The sequence below is a fragment of the Caretta caretta genome, chromosome 8 (genome assembly GCF_965140235.1).
Source record: "Caretta caretta isolate rCarCar2 chromosome 8, rCarCar1.hap1, whole genome shotgun sequence".
In the NCBI taxonomy this organism is placed as follows: Eukaryota; Metazoa; Chordata; order Testudines; family Cheloniidae; genus Caretta; species Caretta caretta.
In genome coordinates this window covers 15,667,474-15,688,680 of record NC_134213.1, presented here as the reverse complement: position 1 = coordinate 15,688,680, position 21,207 = coordinate 15,667,474, and the positions used below count along the sequence as shown (strand labels likewise).

At 40.7% G+C, this 21,207-nt stretch overlaps 1 protein-coding gene across 7 annotated transcripts in view; it reads left to right on the top strand.

Annotated features, from left to right (window-relative positions):
• KIF3A (kinesin family member 3A) overlaps positions 1–21,207 on the top strand; it is a 52,452-nt gene that overhangs the window by 12,115 nt on the left and 19,130 nt on the right. For 3 of the 7 annotated variants that reach the window (XM_048862489.2, XM_048862493.2, XM_048862494.2), the window contains exons 8-16: positions 1,328–1,502; positions 6,072–6,179; positions 8,396–8,467; positions 14,320–14,476; positions 15,465–15,645; positions 16,013–16,123; positions 17,289–17,414; positions 19,884–19,937; positions 20,957–21,025. In XM_048862489.2, the coding sequence (XP_048718446.1) occupies positions 1,328–1,502; positions 6,072–6,179; positions 8,396–8,467; positions 14,320–14,476; positions 15,465–15,645; positions 16,013–16,123; positions 17,289–17,414; positions 19,884–19,937; positions 20,957–21,025 (1,053 nt within the window). Of the gene's footprint in view, positions 1–1,327; positions 1,503–6,071; positions 6,180–8,395; positions 8,468–10,391; positions 10,401–14,319; positions 14,477–15,464; positions 15,646–16,012; positions 16,124–17,288; positions 17,415–19,883; positions 19,938–20,956; positions 21,026–21,207 lie in introns of all 7 variants that reach the window. The other 4 variants (XM_048862491.2, XM_048862495.2, XM_048862492.2 and 1 more) reach the window with 2 other exon arrangements.

The window sequence follows — 21,207 nt, the reverse complement described above, 5'->3', positions numbered from 1 at the left end:
CACAATGCGTTTTTCATGGCCACGAATTTGGTAGGGCCCTACTCATAGGTCAGGTTTTCTAAACCTTTTGTCATTTTCTGTACCTCTTCTCTGGACTCTCCACTTTGGCACATCTTTCTTAAAATGTGGCACCCAAACTGGATCCAGTATTCCAGCTGGGGCCTCACCAGTACCTTATAAAGCAGTACAATTGGTCAAACTGGACAGTCTCTACGTAAAAGAATAAATGGACACAAATCAGATGTCAAGAATTATAACATTCATAAACCAGTCGGAGAACACTTCAATCTCTCTGGTCACGCAATCACAGACATGAAGGTCGCTATCTTAAAACAAAAAAACTTCAAATCCAGACTCCAGCGAGAAACTGCTGAATTGGAATTCATTTGCAAATTGGATACTATTAATTTAGGCTTAAATAGAGACTGGGAGTGGCTAAGTCATTATGCAAGGTAGCCTGTTTCCTCTTGTTTTTTCCTACCCCCCCCCCAGATGTTCTGGTTTAACTTGGATTTAAACCTGAAAAGTGGTCAGTTTAGATGAGCTATTACCAGCAGGAGAGTGAGTTTGTGTGTGTATGGGGGTGGGGGGATATGAGAAAACCTTGATCTATGCAGGAAATAGCCCGACTTGATTATGTAAAGAGTTGTCACTTTGGATGGGCTAGCACCAGCAGGAGAGTGAATTTGTGTGGGGGGGTGGAGGGTGAGAAAACCTGGATTTGTGCTGGAAATGGCCCACCTGTTGATCACTTTAGATAAGCTATTACCAGCAGGACAGTGGGGTGGGAGGAGGTATTGTTTCATATTCTCTGTGTGTATATAAAGTCTGCTGCAGTTTCCACGGTAAACATCTGATGAAGTGAGCTGTAGCTCACGAAAGCTCATGCTCAAATAAATTGGTTAGTCTCTAAGGTGCCACAAGTACTCCTTTTCTTTTTACAATTACCTCCTGTGTCTCTCGTATACAACAGTCCTGTTAACATACTCTCATCCTGTACAGCTTTTAGCCTTACATCTATCTGAACATAAAATTCACTTCATGGACATGGGAGGCTATAGACCAGAACAAGAGTACCCAGACGCATAGGGTCAAATGGAAGCTGTGCTTGTGCATCCCGTGGCAGGACTTTGTTCATGCTCTGGAGGCAGCAGAAAAGTACAGTTTGCAGGCAGAAAACTACAGTAAGGGATTTGCAGTACAGGGCGTGGGTCTGTTTTTACAGTTCCTGGTCTTGCAATTCCTTGTATTTGTGTCATTCAAGCTTTTACGTAGTGCTAAATCCCATCTACACAAGTAACTCCTTTTTTTTTTTTTTATGTAACAGTGTGCAAATATTGGTCCGGCAGACTATAATTATGATGAGACTATCAGCACACTCAGGTATGCCAACCGTGCCAAAAACATCAAGAATAAGGCCAGAATTAATGAAGATCCCAAGGATGCCTTGCTCCGTCAGTTTCAAAAAGAAATTGAAGAGCTTAAAAAAAAGCTGGAGGAAGGTAACTTCCCTTGTTCCTAATAATGTTCTCTGTACCTTCAGGTTATTCTGTTCCTGTATCACACGTCTCCTTTTTAAAGACTTACCATGGTCTGCTTTTCAGGAGTTTTGTAATAACATCTGAAGTCCCCATGCTTTTACATATGAGTTTGTTACATTAGTCTCAAGTAAAAAGAAGAAACCCAAAAATCACCCATGAATAGAAATAGATGGCATGCACGTATTTCTATGCTGAATGCAAGCTAGAGCTTTTCTTCAGTTAAGTATTGGATTTGTCCACTAGATGGTATTTAGAGCTAATATAAAGCAGATTTCATCTTTTCTTTTCTCCTTGGTTTAGGTTTGGATGTGACCTATATATAATTGAAATGTACTAATTTTAAAAGTCTCATAGAATCATAGAATATCAGGGTTGGAAGGGAGCTCAGGAGGTCATCTAGTCCAACCCCCTGCTCAAAGCAGGACCAATCCCCAACTAAATCATCCCAGCCAGGGCTTTGTCAAGCCCGACCTTAAAAATATCTAAGGAAGGAGATTCCACCACCTCCCTAGGTAATGCATTCCAGTGTTTCACCACCCTCTTAGTGAAAAAGTTTTTCCTAATATCCAACTAAACCTCCCCCACTGCAACTTGAGACCATTACTCCTTGTTCTGTCATCAGCTACCACTGAGAACAGTCTAGATCCAGCCTCTTTGGGAAGTTGAAAGCAGCTATCAAATCCCCCCTCATTCTTCTCTTCTGCAGACTAAACAATCCCAGTTCCCTCAGCCTCTCCTCATAAGTCATGTGTTCCAGTCCCCTAATAACTTTTGTTGCCCTCCGCTGGACATTTTCCAATTTTTCCACATCTTTCTTGTAGTGTGGGGCCCAAAACTGGACACAGTACTCCAGATGAGGCCTCACCAATGTCGAATAGAGGGGAACGATCACGTCCCTCGATCTGCTGGCAATGTCCCTACCTATACATCCCAAAATGCCATTGGCCTTCTTGGCAATGAGGGCACACTGACTCATATCCAGCTTCTTGTCCTCTGTAACCCCTCGGTCCTTTTCTGCAGAACTGCTGCCGAGCCATTCGGTCCCTAGTCTGTAGTGGTGTATGGGGTTCTTCCGTCCTAAGTGCAGGACTCTGCACTTGTCCTTGTTGAACCTCATCAGATTTCTTTTGGCCCAATCCTCCAATTTGTCTAGGTCCCTCTGTATCCTATCCCTACCCTCCAGCGTATCTACCTCTCCTCCCAGTTTAGTGTCATCTGCAAACTTGCTGAGGGTGCAATCCACACCATCCTCCAGATCATTAATGAAGATATTGAACAAAACCGGCCCGAGGACCGACCCTTGGGGCACTCCACTTGATACTGGCTGCCAACTGGACATGGAGCCATTGATCACTACCCGTTGACCCTGATAATCTAGCCAACTTTCTATCCACCTTATAGTCCATTCATCCAGTCCATACTTCTTTAACTTGATGGCAAGAATACTGTGGGAGACCGTGTCAAAAGCTTTGCTAAAGTCAAAGAACAACACGTCCACCGCTTTCCCCTCATCCACAGAGCCAGTTATCTTGTCATAGAAGGCAATTAGATTAGTCAGGCATGCCTTGCCCTTGGTGAATCCATGCTGACTGTTCCTGATCACTTTCCTCTCCTTTAAGTGCTTCAGAATTGATTCCTTGAGGACCTGCTCCATGATTTTTCCAGGGACTGAGGTGAGACTGACTGGCCTGTAGTTCCCAGGATCCTCCTCCTTCCTTTTTTAAAGATGGGCACTACATTAGCCTTTTTCCAGTCATCCAGGACTTCGCCGGATCGCCATGAGTTTTCAAAGATAATGGCCAATGGCTCTGCAATCACATCGGCAAACTCCTTTAGCGCTCTCGGATGCAGCACATCCTGCCCTATGGGCTTGTGCTCGTCCAGCTTTTCGAAATAGTCCCAAACCACTTCTTTCTCCATAGAGGGCTGGTCACCTCCTCCCCATGCTGTGCTGCCCAGTGCAGTAGTCTGGGAGCTGACCTTGTTCATGAAGACAGAGGCAAAAAAAGCATTGAATACATTAGCTTTTTCCACATCCTCTGTCACTAGGTTGCCTCCCTCCTTCAGTAAGGGGCCCACACTTTCCTTGACTTTCTTCTTGTTGCTGACATACCTGATGAAACCCTTCTTTTTACTCTTAACATCTCTAGCTAGCTGCAACTCCAGGTGTAATTTGGCCTTCCTGATTTCACTCCTGCATCCCCGAGCAATATTTTTATACTCTTCCCTGGTCATTTGTCCAATCTTCCACTTTTTGTAAGCTTCTTTTTTGTGTTCAAGATCAGCAAGGATTTCACTGTTAAGCCAAGCTGGTCGCCTGCCATATTTACTATTCTTTCTACACATTGGGATGGTTTGTCCCTGTAACCTCAGTAAAGATTATTTAAAATACAGCCAGCTCTCCTGGACTCCTTTCCCCCTCACGTTATTCTCCCAGGGGATCCTGCCCATCAGTTCCCTGAGGGAGTCAAAGTCTGCTTTTCTGAAGTCCAGGGTCCATATTCTGCTGCTCTCCTTTCTTCCCTGTGTCAGGATCCTGAACTCAACCATCTCATGGTCACTGCCTCCCAGGTTCCCATCCACTTTAGCTTCCCCTACTAATTCTTCCTGGTTTGTGAGCAGCAGGTCAGGAAGAGCTCTGCCCCTAGTTGGTTCCTCTAGCACTTGCACCAGGAAATTGTCCCCTACACTTTCCAAAAACTTCTTGGATTGTCTGTGCACCGCTGTATTGCTCTCCCAGCAGATATCAGGGTGATTGAAGTCTCCCATGAGAACCAGGGCCTGCGATCTAGTAACTTCCGTGAGTTGCTGGAAGAAAGCCTCGTCCACCTCATCCCCCTGGTCCGGTGGTCTATAGCAGACTCCCACCACGACATCACCCTTGTTGCTCACACTTCTAAACTTAATCCAGAGACACTCAGGTTTTTCTGCAGTTTCATACTTGAGCTCTGAGCAGTCATACTGCTCCCTTACATACAGAGCAACTCCCCCACCTTTTCTGCCCTGCCTGTCCTTCCTGAACCGTTTATATCCATCCATGACAGTACTCCAGTCATGTGAGTTATCCCACCAAGTCTCTGTTATTCCAATCGCATCATAATTCCTTGACTGTGCCAGGACTTCCAGTTCTCCCTGCTTGTTTCCCAGGTTTCTTGCATTTGTGTATAGGCACTTGAGATAACTCGCTGATCGTCCCTCTTTCTCAGTATGAGACAGGAGCCCTGCCCTCTCGCGCGTTCCTGCTTCCTCCTCATTCATGTTATGTTAATGTCAGGCTGGGGACAAGTGCAAACTGGGGTTTTAAAAAGCATAATGACAAAGGGTTAAATGTTCTCCTTCTAGCAGAAAAAAGTGCTTGGGAAGGGAACAAATGCCTCTGAAACTATCAAACTGAACTTGTGGAGAGGGCTTTTAAGTCTCCTTCTAAAGAATAAGGGGGTAAAGCTACAAAACCATGTGGCTCCACGGGCTCTGAGCAACTGAGCCCTTCACATCCCACAAACGAGAATCAGCCTCTTCGTAGGTGGGGTCCTTGGCAGCATATAGCCCGAGAGAGCAGAGCTATGATTCCATGTGTTTATACGGACACATCAGTATCCTACCGACTGTGGATAAGGGAGAAGGTACAGAGAAGGAGATTTCCACTCGGATTTCCACTTGGAAATCTTTTCAATCCGAGAGAGACATGGAAAGTACAGTAGTGTTCCCACCCACTGTTCTTAACCCATTATTTCAACCCCTGTTGAGTCCCTTTGCTAATTTTGGGCCCCGCACCGCAGAATAAATGCCTTGCAAATGGAAGTCTGATTAAAGCGTACAGCTCAGAAACTGACACTCATAGATGTAAGGATGTAGCTGTGCTATTCTTTTGAACTTTTGCACTGAATTACATTTTAAAGTTCTGACAGACTTTGGTTTCAAATTGAAGTTGAAACATTAAAAATACCAAAGCATACCTTGGTTACAACAGAGAGTCATCTTTTCAGAAAACAACTGAGAGACTCTGGACAGTTTAAAAAAAACATCTATATGGCATAATGCTTAAAGTGTAAATATTTATTCCTGATGAACACTGTAGCCATTTTTCTCTGTATTTCAAACTTCATTTAAAGTGCTTAGAGGTAAAATAATACCTTGTTGGAGAATTGTAGCATAATAATGCTTAGCACTTGTGCTTTACAAATGCTGCAATATTAGACTCCAATCGCAAACTTTCTAAAATACATAATTATAGGTAGAATTTTGATATGTCAGCATATTTTGGAACTGGACTGTCAGCTTTACTGAGATTGCTGGTTTAATATTTATCAGATTTTATATGCTGAAAAAGAAACATGTACCTATTACATGAGTAAACAAATGGAAAAACCCAGATCTTTCCCAAATCTGCATTGCCTGTACAGTCATTTAGTACCTGCTGCCAAGACACTACTCAAATAAAGTTGAAGGTAGATAAAATGCTGCTGTTATAATTAATTGTCTGATATGCTGTGAAAGAGAGTGCCTTGGAAACATATATTTGTGTTTTAGGGGAAGAGATATCTGGCTCTGATATCAGTGGTTCTGAAGATGAAGAAGAAGAAGAAGAAGAAGATGGGGAGGTTGGAGAGGATGGGGAAAAGCGTAAAAAACGAAGGGGTAAGGTATTCGCATGCTCCAATTCTCTCGTCCTTAGTCGTCAAGAAGTTGACTCCGGAAATTTCTTTGCATGAAGGAATCAGTATGCAACTTTGCATAAGTATGAACTTAACTGAGACTGTAGTAAAGTTCTACTGCCCGCTGCAATTATCATGCCTCTTGTAGAAACGAAGCCATTTGAAGCAGTCAGTCTAGCTAGACTGCTATACCTTTATATAGCATCTGCTTCCACTTGGGTAGTTTTGCTTGTAGTAACTTTCTCTTATGTGGTGGTTCCCTGGTTACAGCAGGGTGGCCATGTATGGCTTGTTACTGTGTGCATGTCTATGAGACTGATAGCAAACCCACACAACAGAACTGCCTCTGGGATATGGAGTTGTGGGAGGGAGTAGGGTTGCCAATTTTGCTTCGCTGTATCCTGAAGGTGTCGTCACATGACATAATCTTTAATTAAAGATTAATCCTTGAATCCTGGAGACTCCAGGACAATCCTGGAGGGTTGGCAGCCCTGGGAGGGAGAGTCTAACAAGCTGCCGCAAGGAGAGAGAGCAGTTTCTAAAAAAAAAAAAAAAACCCAAAACCAGGAAACTTAGTGGCCTTGTCTAATAAGAGCCTGCTGTGTATATGGAAGAGATGAAGGAACTCCCATTGATTTCTCTTTGCTGGGAGTAGAGACTGTAGGAATGGGCTCTAATATTACAAGCTAAATTCATCCTGTTCGTTAAACTGTTTGTAGTGCTCAGACTTCTTTCCTGTCTGAAGTGTAGAATGTGTTTAAACAGAATTCCAGACTTAATGCTGGAAGGAATCTGTGACATTTGACTTGTCTTTCATTAGTGTCACAAATTGTCTGTTTTCTTCAGAGGGGCCCCAAGCTCAAATGCCAGTTTTAATTAACCTTTTTATGTTTAAAGGTTTACTCAGATGTAAAAAGTGCTTCTTGCCACAGTGAACTCCCAGAACTCTGTCCTGAGCCTAAATTCTGCAGCTTTCTCTACAATTTGTTTCATTGTTGGTGTTTAAGGAGGCTTCAGTCACATAATCGTATTAAATCTACAGTATGATGTATGGTTTAAACAAGTCATTTCAAGCTTATGTGGGATTGTTTTTGATGGGTAATGTTCATGTTATAGCTGTTTATCATGTTCAGTCAAGTTGCTGCTAGTGCTGTTGGCATGGTTACCTGGTGTGTTTTTAAAAATCCACAAGTGGCCTTTCTGTTTTGTTCACATGCTTTCAATTGGTTAGATGATTTTACTTTTACGTGTACTCTACTCGATGTTCATAATGGGTTATCAGCCCATAAGGGCAAAAAGTAGAATTGTTGTAACTGGTCTTCAGTACAATTACAGAAGTATCTCTGGGGCTGAAGTTCTGCTCTCGGATCAACTGGTGCAAATCCAGAAGGTTATCTAAGTGCAGAATTTAGCTCAGTGAAGTAATATGCCCTTCATTGTTAAGTACTATAAATCTTCAGCGTATGCCAGTTCAGAGGATTGTATGGTGCTATCTCCTGTCAATTACGATTCATTGATTCTAGAAATTCATTGCCTATACCATTGTTTAATAGGTCTGTAGCCTAGCACTTGTCTCTTGTGCGAGGGTCATTTCTTGTGGCAAAAAAGCTGACCACCACTACTTATGTTGCTGCGTTAAACTAGTCGATTCCAAATAGCACGGTGAGTCAAGTGTTCTCTTGTGATTTAGTTACCTTCGTGACCTGATCAACAGGCTTCTTTTTAGTAACTGCCCCTTTGCAGGCAGGTATTATGACCCTTTATAGGACAAATCCTTCTTGGAGTCATGTGCCTGATAACAGAATGAATGGTGCATAATATTTTTTTCATAATCTGTAGAATTAAAGTGAAAATAGGCATGTGGGTCACTTTTCATTTTGAGCAATTACCCAATATGGCTAGTGGTTTTTTGTTGTCTCATACTAGACATGGTCAGGATGGATTTTTGCTGAAATATGGTTGTTCTATAGCCTACATTTTAGAGTATACAATGGTGGCTCTACAGGAGTGAATCTAAGTGGGATCCAAGCAAATGCTTCCAAACATAAGTATTACTTTGCCTTTTCAAACCAGTTTGCTGGTTCTTCTGGGCTTCTTTGGATTTCTTTCTTTTGGAACTAATTTTTAGCTGCGTGTTTCTTCATATAATTGTTCCTTCTTTCCTGGGTTTTCCGTGGGTCTTACTTTTTTGTTTTCCAGGCAGTAGCAGCACCAGTAGTTCAGACTCCACATGCTCTGTCATAGAGAAACCTCTGGATAAGTCCTTCACTAGTGAGTGGGAGCTCTTAAGTCGTTTAACAAAGCTTTGGCCTTTCCATAACCTGTGCACTCCATTTTGTAAATGCCACACTGCTCCCTGCCACTTTTTTTATTTAAGAGAAAAATGTGGGTTTATAAATTGGCTAAAGCATGCTTTTCTTTTGCTGCTTCCAAGCTTTAAACAATTGTTCAACGTGCAACTTAGCTTAATGTTTGAGAAAATGTAAGGCAAGTTAGTGCTTTGTTCGAGCTAACTGTAAAGAGAGGGGGGAAATGGCATGGAAAATCCAATTCCAGTTTTTGTTTCATTGGCTTCCTTCTTTATTGAGACATTGGCAGAGAACAAATCAGTGGAACAATCAAAATCTTACTTTAGATTTATAATCTGGAAAGGGGGCTAGATAGCATCTGATTAATTCACAGTCCTTTGATCTAAAGAGATCTGGATTCAGATCTTTAAGGGTGGCAAGTAAATGTGACTTGTCTATTGTGGAAAGATATCCAAGTCACTGTAAATCATCATTTGCTTGGGCATCATTGTCATTCTTTGTTCAGAGAAGGGGCCAGTAGTCTGGATGAAGAAACTATTGGCTTAGTTGCCCCTGGCTCCAGGCAGGGCTTTTTGGTCCCCTTATAAACACCAGAATTAATTAATTAATAATGGCCGTTTTACTCAAAATATTCTTTAAAAGCCCTAATTCCAGATTGGTGGGAACTTTCTAACACTAGTTTGTATCTTACTTCTGCAAGCCCGAGTCACACTTTTCCCCTTTCTTAGGCAGAGAGAGGCTGATAGTTCATGGTGTTGATATCTTCTAGTTTTATCTAAAAAGGAGAGCTCCTTAGTTTCTAAACTGTTCATTTATTGGTGGTATTAAAATTTTTCCACCAATAGTAAAATACAAAATCCCATTTACTTGTCACAGTCAAGAAGGCTTAAAATGTAAAAACCCTCTAGTGGTTTACTTTATTGGAGGCATTGAAATGCATTTGCTTTTCCAAACTTGCTTTTAACCAGAATATTTGGGTGTGGGCAAATCACTTAATGGCAAGTTGTCTACTGAAATACTTAGTTGGGGACCAGTCCACCTCCCATAAGTCAGTGAAGAGACTCCAATTTATTACGGTGGAAGTTGGCTCAGACCGTCAGTGGTAGAATAAACACTACTTGTTCTACAGTCAAAATAGTAATTGTCCTCATATGTTGTGTGGATCTTTTGCATGTCGTCTTCCTTCTGCATTATCTTTTTTCTTTTTCTTTTCCTGTTTCATTCTGATCACACCTGCTTGAATAACCAAAATTAGCCATATACCTCTATGGAAGCATCAGTTACTGCAAATTAACCTACTAATATCCTGTTTAATTGAACATAGAAATCTTGTGCTGAAATCCCATATGTGCAGTTGATCATATAAAACAAAGAATTGACTTGGAAATCTCGCTAAAATGCAAAGCAAGCTTTCTTTCTGTGTGCTAAGGTTTTACAGGTAATGTAAAAAAAAAATTGGCTACCTTGAAAACATAACTCAGTCTTACTTTAGGGTGGTAGGTGCCCGCTTGGATGTTTCTTAGGGCATGATCTTTGCGGCAGGCTCGTAATGTCATATATAGAATCTGCGTTATATTGAACTGAATAGGAGAATGCAAGAATGGTTTGAAGATTAATCTGAATATGCAAAAAAAAAGTATCCTTTGGTTCAGAAAATTTACTCTGGCCAACCATAAATCGTAACGCAAATATTTGCTTTAATGGCCTCTTATTTCTCAATGATTATTCTGCTGATTTTTTCTATCTGTAGATGCAGATTTAGATTAATCCTTATACTGATGATCTTTATAACAAAACAATCAAGCAGTAATGTTTTTCTTTTTCCTCCCTTTTTTATGCATATGCTGCCTATCTGCGATTTGCTTACTACTTCCTCTTAATGCAAGATCAAGCAGGTTGGTGTGATTGATTTGTGATCGATATAGTACCAATACAGAGCTTGTAAACGGTCTTGCTGCTCAATCTAACTTTCATTCTTTAAAATTGAGAAGATCTAAGAATGTGTTTTGACAGGTAAGGCTCCTTCATTCACCTGTCCCTGACCTTTTTGCTTAAGGATTTCTCCATATAGAATTTCACAGAAAGCTCAAACTTCTAAAGGATATTGCCCAAAGCTTGGTCAAGCAACATATTGCGGCTGTGAACCTACATGTTGCTACTTCTTACCATCGGGCCAACAGGAGAAGCAAATGGAATCTAAACCAAATTATTTTGATTGTCCTGTTCCTGAATTACTGTCACACATCCTGCCATGAAATTATATACTACACCCAAATACCTACATAATTCCCCCTCCCCACCCCCATTTCTGGTGGGTGTGGGTGTGTGTATTTAAAATGGGGCTGTTGATTAATCTTAGTTAACTCACGCGATTAACTCAAAAAAATTAATCGTGATTAATCACAGTTTTAATTGCACTGTTAAACAATAGAATACCAATTGAAATTTATTAAATAGTTTGGATGTTTTTCTACATTTTCAGATATATTGTATTCTGTGTTCTAATTGAAATCAAGGTGTATATTTTGGATTACAAATATTTGCACTGTAAAAATGATAAACAAAAGAAATCGTATTTTTCAGTTCACTTCATATAAGTATTGTAGTGCAATCTTTGTCCTGAAAATGCAACTTACAAATGTAGATTTTTGTTGTTGTTACATGACTGCACTCAAAAACAAAACAATGTAAAACTTCAGAGCCTACAAGTCCACTTAGTCCTCCTCCTTGTTCAGACAATCGTTTGTTTACATTTACAGGCAATAATGCTGCCCTCTTTTTTTTATTTACAGTGTCACCAGAAAGTGAGAATTGGGCATTTGCATGGCACTCTTGTAGCTGGCATTGCAAGGTATTTAGGTGCCAGATATGCTAAACAATCGTGTGGCCCTTCATGCTTCGGCCACCATTCAGGAGGACATGCTTCCATGCTGATGACGCTTGTTAAATAATGCATTAATTAAATTTGTGACTGAACTCCTTGGGGGAGAATTGTATGTCCCCTGATCTGTTTTACCCGCATTCTGCCATATATTTCATGTTATAGCAGTCTCAGATGATGAGACAGCTTCATTTTAAGAACACTTTCACTGCAGATTTCACAAAACACAAAGAAGGTATCTATGTGAGATTTCTAACCGACCCAAGGTTTAAGAATCTGAAGTGCCTTCCAAAATCTGAGAGGGACGAAGTGTGGAGCATGCTTTCAGAAGCCGTCAAAGAGCAACACTCCGATGCGGAAACTACAGAACCCGAAGCACCATAGAAGAAAATCAACCTTCTACTGGTGAGATCTGACTCAGATGATGAAAATGAACATGCATTGGTCTGCACTGCTTTGGACTGGTATTGAACAGAACCCATCCTCAGCATGGATGCATGTCCACTGGAGTGGTGGTTGAAGCATGAAGGGACATATGAATCTTTAGCGCATCTGGCACATAAATACCTTGTGGCGCTGGCCACAACAGTGCCATGCGAACACCTGTTTTCACTTTAAGGTGACATTGTAAACAAGAAGTGGGCAGCTTTATCCACTGCAAATGTAAACAAACTTGTTTGTCTTAGCGATTGGCTGAATAAGAAGTAGGACACTGTGGACTTGCAGGATCTAAAACTTTACATTGTTTTGTTTTTGAATGCGGTTTTTTTGTACCTAATTCTACATTTTGTAAGTTCAGCTTTCATGATAAAGAGATTGCACTACAGTACTTGTATTATGTGAATTGAAAAATACTATTTCTTTTTTTACAGTGCAAATACTTGTAATCAAAAATAAATATAAAGTGAGCACTGTACACTTTTTATTGTGTGTAATTGAAATCAATATATTTGAAAATGTAGAAGACAACCAAAAATATTTACATAAATGGCATTCTAGTATTGTTTAACAGTGCGATTAATTGCACAATTAATTTTTTTAATCGCTTGACAGCCCTAATTTAAAAATTAATGAGGTGATGTTTCAGTGTCTTTACAAAAGTTTCAGAGTAACAGCCGTGTTAGTCTGTATTCGCAAAAAGAAAAGGAGGACTTGTGGCACCTTAGAGACTAACCAATTTATTTGAGCATGAGCTTTCGTGAGCTACAGCTCCGATGAAGTGAGCTGTAGCTCACGAAAGCTCATGCTCAAATAAATTGGTTAGTCTCTAAGGTGCCACAAGTACTCCTTTTCTTTTTACAAAAGTTGTGTGTGTATGCGCAGTGGAGAGCCTTTTACCGAATGATAATGTTTGGCAGGGTATTCTGCAGGGTTTTTTTTTCTTGTTTTTTCTCCCCTGCAGTAGCGGTAAATTGTTGCTATTGGATTTTCACACATTCAAGTTAGTTTTCTTTTGTCTAGATTTTGTTAGAATGCAGCTGGGAAAAATCAAAACAGGGTAAATAAAGGGTATTTTCCACACACTAAAAGTTCTAGAAATCTAAATTAGCTTGGTATCTTGCTATGCTCTCTGCGACCCCTCGTGCAATTAATCCAAAACCTGTTCATGTTCATATGCATTGATATATTGTGCAGTTTTGTAATTAAGATCTTCCCAATCCAAAGTTATTTTTCAACTAATGTTGATCTCTGAGATTTGGAGGATGATTTATAGGAGCCATTCTTCTTGTTCTAGAATTCTGAATTATTTTCAGATGACCTTATAGGGCTACTGAACTCAGTCTGAATACCAGTTAGCTGCTCAAGTTACCTCCATTGTAATCACGGAGGTGTAGTGTAAAAAACTGGTTTGTTTTTTACTTTTTACCAGTGGTCAAAGTACTACCTTTATAGACCATTACAAATCGCACCACCCCAGAATCTCTGAATGGATACTGCTACAAAGACAATCTGAGTCCACAAGCTGTTGTCCATCCCTTATCTGCTGTTATCTAATCGGGCTTTTCTGCATTTCTCTGCACATTGTAGTTCTTCATTGTGGACAATACAGTCTTAAAAGATCTTACTGCTAACTTTCGCAGTGACGTTCCATAGGGAATGCAGTACAGAAGGGTATCTTGGAGAAAATTTCTTCCAGTGTGAATTTTTGGAAAGTGGAATTCTGAACTTAGCTTTAGAACTCAACTCTTCTAACAGGCTACAAAAAGAAACATGAGCATCTAATTATAAAGAGAAGTGATTACATTTTAAAGTTTGCTTAAAAAATAAACTCTGGATTGAACTGTGCAGACTAACTTTTCATTATCCCTTTAAAGTAATTTAGGTCTCAAACTTCTGGCTTTTTTTTAAGATAGCAGTCTTTTTCACAACGGTTTTATTCTTTTTTTAAATTTGATTTTACTATTATACACTAATATTAGCTTAATACTTCTGTGTCCCCAGTGGCAATAAATAGCAAAAGCAGGGCTTGAGTGGCTTGTAAATGTCACTAGATCTCTAAGATGGAACTAGTCTGGTGTGCACCTAACTCTTCTTCATATAAGTCAGTTACTATTTTTCTTCTTGTCCAGTTTCCAAAGTGCCACTGGATGGCTTTGTTGAAGTCTTAATAACAAAGCTACTCTAAAATGTTTAGTATAAAAGTTGCCTGTGTTGGACAGTGATGCGATACAAGCTGGTTTCCTGACAAGCTGGGAAGCATCACCAGCATCTATTAAATATCCATTTGCACTGAATAGTACTATTATACACTCCAGTAGGTGCAGAGATAGGGTATAACTATATATTGCCATTGAAATATTTTTATTTAACTTTTGTTGAAAATCACATTTAATTTGAAATCGGATGACAAGATAGAAATCTTCACTATAATAAAAGACGGTGTTTTATTTTTGTCATCAAATAATTCATCCTTAACCTGAATCTTTCCAAAGGCAAGAAGAAAGTTTCCCCAGATAAAATGGTAGAGATGCAAGCCAAGATTGAGGAAGAGAGAAAAGCACTTGAAACCAAGCTTGACATGGAAGAGGAAGAGAGAAACAAAGCCAGGGCTGAACTGGAGAAGAGAGAAAAAGATCTACTCAAAGCCCAGTTAGTACTGTATCATAAGAACAATTTTTTTTTACAGTTCAGTAATCAGATCTAATTAGGGATGTGTGACTGGTGGAAATTCAAATGAATTGGTTGATTAAAGCAGGGATGCACAAAATGAATGCTCTCCTGTCCTGCTGTTAAAGCAAATGAGCTTCCTGTGTAGGTTAGAGCTGGTCAGAAAATCCAATTTTAAAAAAAAATGCATTTTTTAAATTTTTTTCAAAATTTCAGCCAGCTTTAAAAAAAAAAAAAAATCCAAATTTGAAAAAGCTGGACAAGCTCCTGTATGTATTGACTGCTAATGAAGTAGTCAAATACTAAGAACCATCATAACAGCCTTTACTGCCATACAGTTTAATGAGATGGAGGTGGTTGATTCTGGGCACAGAACTTATCTTGATGTGGAAAGACTGATCCAGGCTGGAGCTGAAAAGTGACCTGTGAGTTCTCACAGGGCCTCAGGGCAGAGCACAAGGCAAGCAGGTGCACGAGGCACATGGCTGGTGGGACAAGGGCTGGAGAGGTAATGGACTCCTGTGTGAAGCCTCCATGATCCCTGCTTGTCTTCCTCTGGCCCCCATGTGTGATTATTTTCTCTTCTCCTTGCCACCAAGGCCCTGAGGTAAACAGCTGCTGCTGCCACCTCTTATTCTCTCTCCTCCTGGGTCTCCACCTTGCCTGAGCCCCAGCAGAGGGAGCATTGAAAGTGGAGGAGGAGACAGTCTCCCTGATCTCAGTGCCCCAGCAGCCCCCAGTGGAAGGGAGGATTTGCAGCAGGAGAGACTGTTCACTGTCAGCTGCCCTGTTTGACTTTTAGCTGCAGCTCTCTCCAGTAACTTGTATTTTCTTATTCTTGCAGTCTCGAAAGTGAGATGAGTGTTCAGGCCCCCTCCTGCCCACAGTTCAGACCCATTGTTCAGGCCAGGCCCCACCACTAGAGAGAGCCTGGAATACATGGTGTTCCACTCCCTGTCTCTCTCATCAGACAGGAACACCAGTCGCTGCTGGAGAAGTTATCAGCTTTGGAGAAGAAGGTGATTGTGGGAGGTGTGGACTTGCTGGCAAAAGCTGAGGAGCAGGAGAAACTTCTAGAGGAATCTAACATGGAGCTTGAAGAGCGAAGAAAAAGAGCTGAGCAGCTTCGCAAAGAGCTTGAGGAAAAAGAGGTTTGATTAGCTTCCTTATTGTAGTGCTGATGATCTTAACTGACAGGACTGATTGTGCTCACCTTCCATTGTCTCTCTCAGCCTTGTGTGCACGCTTGATATGGAAGCTATGGCAGGAGCTGATGCCAACGTTCCTAGAGACTGACACCTGAAATGGGTAGGCAGTTCTCTGGTACAGAAGTGTGTGCAAGGACGAGCTTTATAGCAGCGCGTAAAAACAGTGGGGCGTGTGTGATACAGATTGGTGTAGGCAGAGCCGGCACTTCACTTAGTCCAAGTAGTTTCTCCTCTGGCTATACCACAGCCAAATGCTTCTCTAACAATAGTAAATTGTGTGTTGCCTTTTGTTTTTAAATGTTGCAAACAGCAAGAGCGCCTGGACATTGAGGAGAAGTACACCAGCCTGCAGGAAGAGGCACAGGGCAAGACCAAGAAGCTGAAGAAAGTCTGGACAATGCTAATGGCTGCAAAATCAGAGGTCAGTATCCAAAAGAGTTGTTTAGTTAGTATTTCAAAACAGACTTAGTTTGTAAATATGTGCCCTACACTATGTAACCCTGGAAAAGTGCTTTACCAGTGTCTTTATAAAGCACCTCTTGGTTTGTATGTTTTCAGAGAACTAACTGAACGCTGGTAATCTGAGCTTCTGGGGGTTACATCTTCAAGCTTTTCTCTGAATCTACGAGGGCTAGGGTGACCAGACAGCAAGTGTGAAAAATCAGGACAGGGGCAGGGGGTAATAGGCGCCTATATAAGACAAAGCCCCAAATATCAGGACTGTCCCTATGAAATCAGGACACCTGGTCACCCTAATGAAGGCGAGAATTCATTTTCTTTGAAATGAAAGCGGAGGGTCTCATTCATATGACTCTGGGAGCTGGAGCTTTAATAAAATCACCAGTTATCGCTAAAGGTGTTATAAAATCATCAGTTGCCAACACACTTGCTCTGCACAATTGCCTGCTTCTGCTTGACTTGAATAGTCTCTTATCTTTTCTTTCAGAGTAATGTAATCACTTGACAGAATATGGGATTAATAATTTATCTTAGTTGTATCTCCCTTGGAATTTCACTTTTTTTTTTGTTTTTTTCTTTCTCTCCTGTGACTTTTCATCTCCGTGGCATATTTTTCTCCTTTCTGTAGCTTTTTTCCCATGTCCTATCCTTCTGGCCAGGATCCCCAATCACCCGCCACCTGGTTACCACATTCTTTCCCTTTCCCTACAACCTGTGGGAGCTCAGAATGTCTGTTGGCTGGTGCCTGTAGCCCATGCTGCAGGAGGTCTTCAGGCCGAGAGTTGCTTCCTGCAGCTGCCTGAGCTGCATAGTAGTCTGTTGGATAATGGGATTTTTTTTAGGGTGTGCAGGTCCCTTCCTTGAACAGGATATACCTAGACTGCTCTGCTCCTGGTTTCTTCCAACAAGTGCAGAGCAGGGATTTGCAGAAGTCTTGTAGGCAAAAGGTGCCAGTCTGAGCTCGTATGTTTAAATTTATCAATTCTTGGGGATAGTTTATAATAAATGAATTCATTTTGCCTGTGAATTTAAATGGAGGTGGAATGATGAAAGGCCAACAACTTTTTGAAGGGCTTTCATGTTTGAACTACTTCTAGCTTCCTGATGGCTTGCTTTATTGTCCATAGATGGCAGATCTGCAACAGGAACATCAGAGAGAGATTGAAGGATTGCTGGAGAATATTCGGCAGCTCAGCAGGGAGCTTCGTCTTCAAATGCTCATCATAGATAACTTCATTCCTCAGGACTACCAGGTAAAGGAAGGGAAGCCTATTCTTGGATTTGGGGTTTTTAGTAATGTTAGACACACCCATTGATTCCTCCAGCATTCCTTCTGTCCCCATCAGTAGTGGGAGTGACTCAGCACACCTCATCTCTGTATCCAGTTTGTTAGAGCTAGTAGGTATTAAATAACATCGCACAAAAAACAATGAGCCACTTAAGATTCTAACTTATGTATATATTTGTAAAAGAGTATTTATAAAACACAGCAAACCTCTAATTGAATTTAATTAGAAGGAAAATCAAGGTAATTAGGTTTCAGACCAACACAGTTATATGAACGTGCTACCAGGCACAACTCTGTCACATTTCCATATTAGTTTTAAATCACTCTCAAAAACAGGAGAATCAGAGACCCCAGATGTGACTGAGTCAATCTTCTGAAAATACCAAGACAGAGGTTTCTGGTGAGCATTACAATTGTTCACTAAGCAGAATGACTTCACCAGTCACCTTGCTCCCTGTAGTCTTTATGTAATTCTTTGAAAAGCCTGGTTGAGTATATTGATAAAGTGAAGCAATTACTTGATTATCTGGGGAGGATCCACTTCCTCTCCACCCTCTGTCTACAAGATCTGAAGTATTTTCTAAAATTGAAGGCCATCTCTACAATAGGAAAATGTATACCTGTAATTGTCCACTGTGGCAACTTCACCCTGGGACTGAGTAGCTTTTGGACAACAGTGGTTACAAATAGCTGATGACTGTATCAACAGGGAACTACAGGCTCAAACTCTGCCAACGCATCCTAAATATTCATCTTTCACTCTGCTCTTCACAGAAATGAAAATCTCCTGTTGGACCTCCTACTATAAAAAGCATTATTGATTGAGGATGAACAGTTCCCATCAAAAGGGAGTAGGAGTTACAAGGCACAAAGCCAGCTTATGTGGCCTACCCAAAGGCAAAGTGTTCAAACTGGTGCAGATCCCCCCCAAAACAGGGCCATCAGTTCATTACAAGAAAATGAATGAAAATTGATCCATTCTCCAGAATGACTAATGGGATGTTTCAGGACCCGTTCTAGTCTAGGGACAGTTGGATGAGGATGAAGTTAGCAGCAGTATTTGATGTTAAAAGACGCACAACATGACAGTACCTAGAACTTTCTTTGTAGTGTTCTCTTGGCTCACCAGTTTATGGTATGCCTGAGATTCATTGTATCTGACAATTTAAATAAAAAGAAAAGCAGTATTTGTGGCACCTTAGAGACTAACCAGTTTATTTGAGCATAAGCTTTCGTGAGCTACAGCTCACTTCATCGGATGCACACTGTGGAAAGTGTAGAAGATCTTTTTATATACACACAAAGCGTGAAACAATACCTCCTCCCACCCCACTCTCCTGCTGGTAATAGCTTATCTAAAGTGACCACTCTCCTTACAGTGTGTATGATGATCAAGGTGGGCCATTTCCAGCACAAATCCTATTACCAGCAGGAGAGTGGGTTGTGTGTGGGGGGGGGGGGGGGTGAGAAAACCTGGATTTGTGCTGGAAATGGCCCAACTTGATTATCATACATATTGTAAGGAGAGTGATCACTTTAGATAAGCTATTACCAGCAGGAGAGTGGGGTGGGAGGAGGTATTTTTTCATGCTTTGTGTGTATATAAAAGATCTTCCACACTTTCCACAGTATGCATCCAATAAAGTGAGCTGCAGGATAAGCTCACGAAAGCTTATGCTCAAATAAATTGGTTAGTCTCTAAGGTGCTACAAGTACTCCTTTTCTTTTTGCAAATACAGACTAACACGGCTGTTACTCTGAAACCTGACAATTTAAATATCTCTCACCACCCAGTACAAAACACACTAAGCATTTTTCTTTTGTTTTTATGAATATCATACCCAGACAACTATCTTAATGACTGGAGACCTGTACATGTGCAGGGTACTCCAATATGCCCTGGAACAGGTGATTCAGACTAAGCGTATGTCTACACTGCAATAAAAGATGCACAGCCATGGCTAGTCCAGTTCAGCTAACTCAGGCTTAGGTTGCGGGGCAAAAATTGCAGTGTAGATGTTCAGCCTTCAGCTGGAGTCCAGGTTCTGAAACCCTACAAGTAGGGTGGGTCTCAGAGCTTGGGCTCCAGCCTGAAACCAAACATCTACACAGCAATTTTTAGCTCCAGTCAGTTGACCTAGGCTCTGAGACTTGCTGCCACGGATTTTTTTTATGGCAGTGTAGACCTATCCTCATAGGCCATGGCCTTCAGTGTGGGGTGTGGTTTTTTAACAGGGTATGGTCATCCACATCAATGAATCAGCCTTGATTAAATTGACTTGAGGAGGAGCCATGTTTAACAGGGCTTTAATGCTGTTGTTAAATTCACTTTGCCCATGATCTCTTGGGTGTGCCTTATGGAAGATGTATTTAGAGTGTATGAAGAGTTAAAATTCACAAACCTAGAACAATTATTTTTCTTATTTCTTCTAAGGAAATGATTGAAAACTATGTTCACTGGAATGAAGACATTGGAGAATGGCAGTTGGTAAGCTTAGCTGATAGAAAATGCAGGTAGCTACACTAGTGCAATGCAAAGGTTCTCAAGGGGTATGAAATGAAAGCGAGGGTTCTCAGGCTAACTCGCCAACCTTAGCTATACAGTTTTCATTGACTAGTTAGATTGTGCCATAATGGAGAGTCAGTGTTAAACAATGGACTTTCAGGGAATTGTAGTAAGACACTGACTGCAAGATCTCTGTGATGGGTTTGTTACTTATCCCAGATGTTATGGCAGGTTTTTGTTTGGGTCTTTTTTGAGGATTTTGGTGTTTCATTGATGTGAGCTAATCAAAGCCATTGCAGCTGTCACCAACAATATTACCAGCCATGTTGCTGGAACAGAAAAGATCATCTGAAATCTTACAGAAATATATATTTGTGTATATATATTTATCTTGCATCATGGCCTGAAGTTCACTAGACTGGCAAACTGCCAAGGGTAGTAAAAGTTGCAGAGCTATAGATGTTCTATTTAGCCACTAGTCCTAGGAAGTTCTGCTTCAGGCACTTTATAAAGAACATCCCAGCTGCATTTGAGCAGGAAGGAAAAAAAAAAATAAAGATACGAAAATGCATTTTTCAGGGCACTAAAATTATTCGTGAATTTGGGATTGAATTTGACAAAAAACTGGACAACAAAAATGTTGGAAATGTCAAAATGAACTGTTTTTTTACAATGTTTTGAATCCACATTTCAAGACAAAAAATGTCAAATGTTTTGATTTGACCCAAATTAAAAATTTTTGAATATTTTTTTTTTTGTTTTGGTGAGAGAGAGAGAAAAATTGGTTTGAAATGAGTGGATTTTTAAAAAATTATTCATTCAGCTCTAATCCAAGCTAATCTTAACTGTCATGATGGGTAAAAGGTGCAAAGTGTGTCTTTCATCTTGTAAACTCCCAGATTAATTGAATTGAGGCTGGAAGCAAATATAAACCTACCCAGTCATGCAATCAGTTTTATAATATAGTTGACTTTGCTAACGGATCTTTCTCTTTCTTTAAGAAATGTGTTGCATATACAGGGAACAACATGAGAAAACAGACCCCGGTACCAGATAAAAAGGAAAAAGATGTAAGTGTCTCTTCTTAAATACGGATCAAACTGTATAGATCTATAGTGTACAAGCCAATGAATACCCATATGTAGGGCCCTACCAAATTCACAGCCTTGAAAAATGTGTCCAGGACCGTGAAATATAGTCTCCCCCCATGAAATCTTGTCTTTTGTATGCTGTTACCCTATACTATACAGAT